Source organism: Montipora capricornis, chromosome 6 (assembly GCF_036669925.1).
Source record: "Montipora capricornis isolate CH-2021 chromosome 6, ASM3666992v2, whole genome shotgun sequence".
NCBI classification, from domain to species: Eukaryota; Metazoa; Cnidaria; class Anthozoa; order Scleractinia; family Acroporidae; genus Montipora; species Montipora capricornis.
The window spans coordinates 29,169,741-29,172,240 of record NC_090888.1 but is presented as its reverse complement, the minus strand read 5'-3'; the positions used below and the strand labels follow the sequence as shown (position 1 = coordinate 29,172,240).

The window sequence follows — 2,500 nt, the reverse complement described above, 5'->3', positions numbered from 1 at the left end:
CAGGGCCCAGTTGTTTGAATGCCAGTTAGCACTAACCCGGGGTTAAATTCTAACCCCAGTTTATTTTTCTTTTATTCAAAAGGATTTTCTCAGGTTATTTTCTCTGTTCTTTTCAAGAGCATCTAATCATCTACTTGTTGACAAAAACAATTAAACTGAATTTACTTTTTAAGCTTTAATGTCTGTGTTTCGCACTAACCCTGGGTTATCTTAACTCAGCTTCGAACAACCCGGCCCATGTGACCAACCTTGACTGTAAACTCACGACTTAATGGTTGAAAAGAATAAGGATTATCGAGAAAATGTAAACATTTCTTACGTGGTAATGATTCACCCTTGTCACAAGCTTCAGAAGGTTTTTATTGTATAATTTTAATAATGTAGCTTTCTTTCATACAAATATATATATTGCAAGGTTCATATTAGCCTCCCACACAGATATTTGACACTGTTTCGATCAAATTTTCTGATCCTGTAGAGAATAGTGGTGAGCCTTAGTAATAAATGATATTTTTATCCATGGATAAGGGTCCTCCTTTAATATCTAACACTGGGTTGGAGAGGCAGTAAATAATTACAACAATATTTCTAGCTCTTTGGAATGAAGCCTCAAGTGCCTCCTGATGAACTGCTAGATTCTCCTTCCAATTTGTCTTGTTTTATGCTTAATAATCAAAGGGAGAATTTAGTACATGTATTAATATCAGGCGTCATTTGTAATTGGGGCCTTATTCCACACATCCCTTTAGTACAGAATGAAAAAATGCCTCTCAAGATAACTGGGTCCTTTCTTTCTACCTTAAAATAAGTTCTCTACTGGGATTTACCGGTAATCTTTTAAATATCAATGGTTGGAAAAAGTTCCATTCTATTGGACCTCAAACATCTTGAAAGGTGAGGACGCATCTTCGGGATATCAAATTGAATACTCAAGGGCTCTTGCATAAAAACAAGGCTCGTAGCAAATGCTATAGCAAATACCCCACAGTCAGATCCATTTAGTTGCTGCTGAATAGGGACAACATTAATTCCCCTGAATTCCTGTCCGAGTAGACTTCTTGCCTGTTCCTCAATGTCGTCACAGACAACATCATGAAAAAAACTGTCATATAAATTAACATGGCCACTGGAGCAACCAATGGAACTTAAACATACCCAGTGGTTACCTCCAGTGTTCAAAATCTGTATGAATTCACCACTGATAATGTCAAAGGCTCTTATTGGACCAAGTGTTGGCCTTTCAAATCCTTCAATGTTCGGATTTAACTGTTTGAGGTAGATTTGTGCCTGGTGGATTATAGAACAGTCTAACCAGCCATGTGTATCCTCTATCAATGCAAATTCTCTATCAGTCAGATTCCCTAGTGAACCTGTCTTATTAACATTTGTGTTGACAGTTTCTTTGACAAACAAAACATCACTATCCTGTTGGGTGTTTGCACCAATGTTGATTGGTGTTGCAGGTGAATCTGCCTTCAAATCATTATCACTTTGGGAGCTTGAATCATTAATAATAGGGGCTGACATTACATTATCGGGTGTTCCAGCCAGTTCTTCGACCAAATCAGAATCCCCTTGAGCTGGTGTTGATGGTCTACTTTTAGGTACTGTAATCTTACAGTTATAGCAAAGCCAGGTTGTTCTTGCATTGCTTGGATAACGTTTGTAAGACATGCATGACAGATGAAAAAATTTACCATTTGGGCACTGTTCATTATGACATTTCAGCAGTTTATCATTTGCCTGTGCTTTTTTTTGACATGTGCAGATACTTGCAAGTTTTGTTGCCTCACTTAGGAACTGATCCTTCATTTCAGGCAATTTCTTGCTTTTTGCCCTGGTAAATTGAGGCAACTTTCTACAATGAGGGCAGTACCATATTTTTGGAACTGTTACATTCTTGATACCCAAACAGGATGGATGAAATCTGAATATTTTGCATGTGTGGTTGGCACATGTTATCGGTGCTTCACTAGTTGTTTCCCTGCAGTAACAGTCACCAGGTTTTGCGACTTCTTCTGGGGAAAGCTGGGCTTTTAAATCCATCTTTCGGGTATACCATCTTCCCAATATTTCTGGTAATATGCAAATTCTCCTGAAAGTTGCTAGTTTGGGAATTTGTGTTTCCCAGTGTTTCATGTCTGGAGCAAGTCTTTCCAAGAAAAATTTTGATGTTTGCCCATCTGAGGCAAACACAATAAAATCTAAATATCCTCTCCCACTTGTATGGATTTGTTGTTGTGCTTGGTAATAATAGTCATGATCTCTTTTGAGTTGGAGACAAGATTCATTTTTCTGCAAACAGGAAGATTTCTTTTGCACATAGCTGTCAAAGTCAACTCCATCTATGCAGTAAGGGCACTTGACTTCGCCACATCCCTGTCCACAGCAATCACATTCACAGAGAAAATCTGGAGTGGCATGTAAAAATTGGTACTTCTTGTTTATAATTGTTCCACATTTAGTTACAACAAAGTTAGCATGAGTTTTTCGCATTATT

The 2,500-nt window shown here is 37.8% G+C and overlaps 2 protein-coding genes across 2 annotated transcripts in view; one reads left to right on the top strand and one right to left on the bottom strand.

The window, feature by feature from the left end:
* Window positions 1–466, top strand: part of LOC138053570 (uncharacterized) — a 2,239-nt gene extending 1,773 nt beyond the window's left edge. Inside the window, exon 1 of the mRNA XM_068900186.1 lies at window positions 1–466. This exon is cut by the window's left edge and continues 1,773 nt beyond it. The gene's annotated coding sequence lies outside the window, so the exon portion shown is untranslated.
* A 371-nt stretch (window positions 467–837) lies between these two features.
* LOC138053569 (uncharacterized) overlaps window positions 838–2,500 on the bottom strand; it is a 2,865-nt gene continuing 1,202 nt past the window's right edge. The window contains exons 1-2 of the mRNA XM_068900185.1: window positions 1,561–2,500; window positions 838–1,473 (exon numbers count right to left, since the gene is read on the bottom strand). The exon at window positions 1,561–2,500 is cut by the window's right edge and continues 1,202 nt beyond it. Of these exons, the coding sequence (XP_068756286.1) occupies window positions 838–1,473; window positions 1,561–2,500 (1,576 nt within the window). The remainder of the gene's footprint in view (window positions 1,474–1,560) is intronic.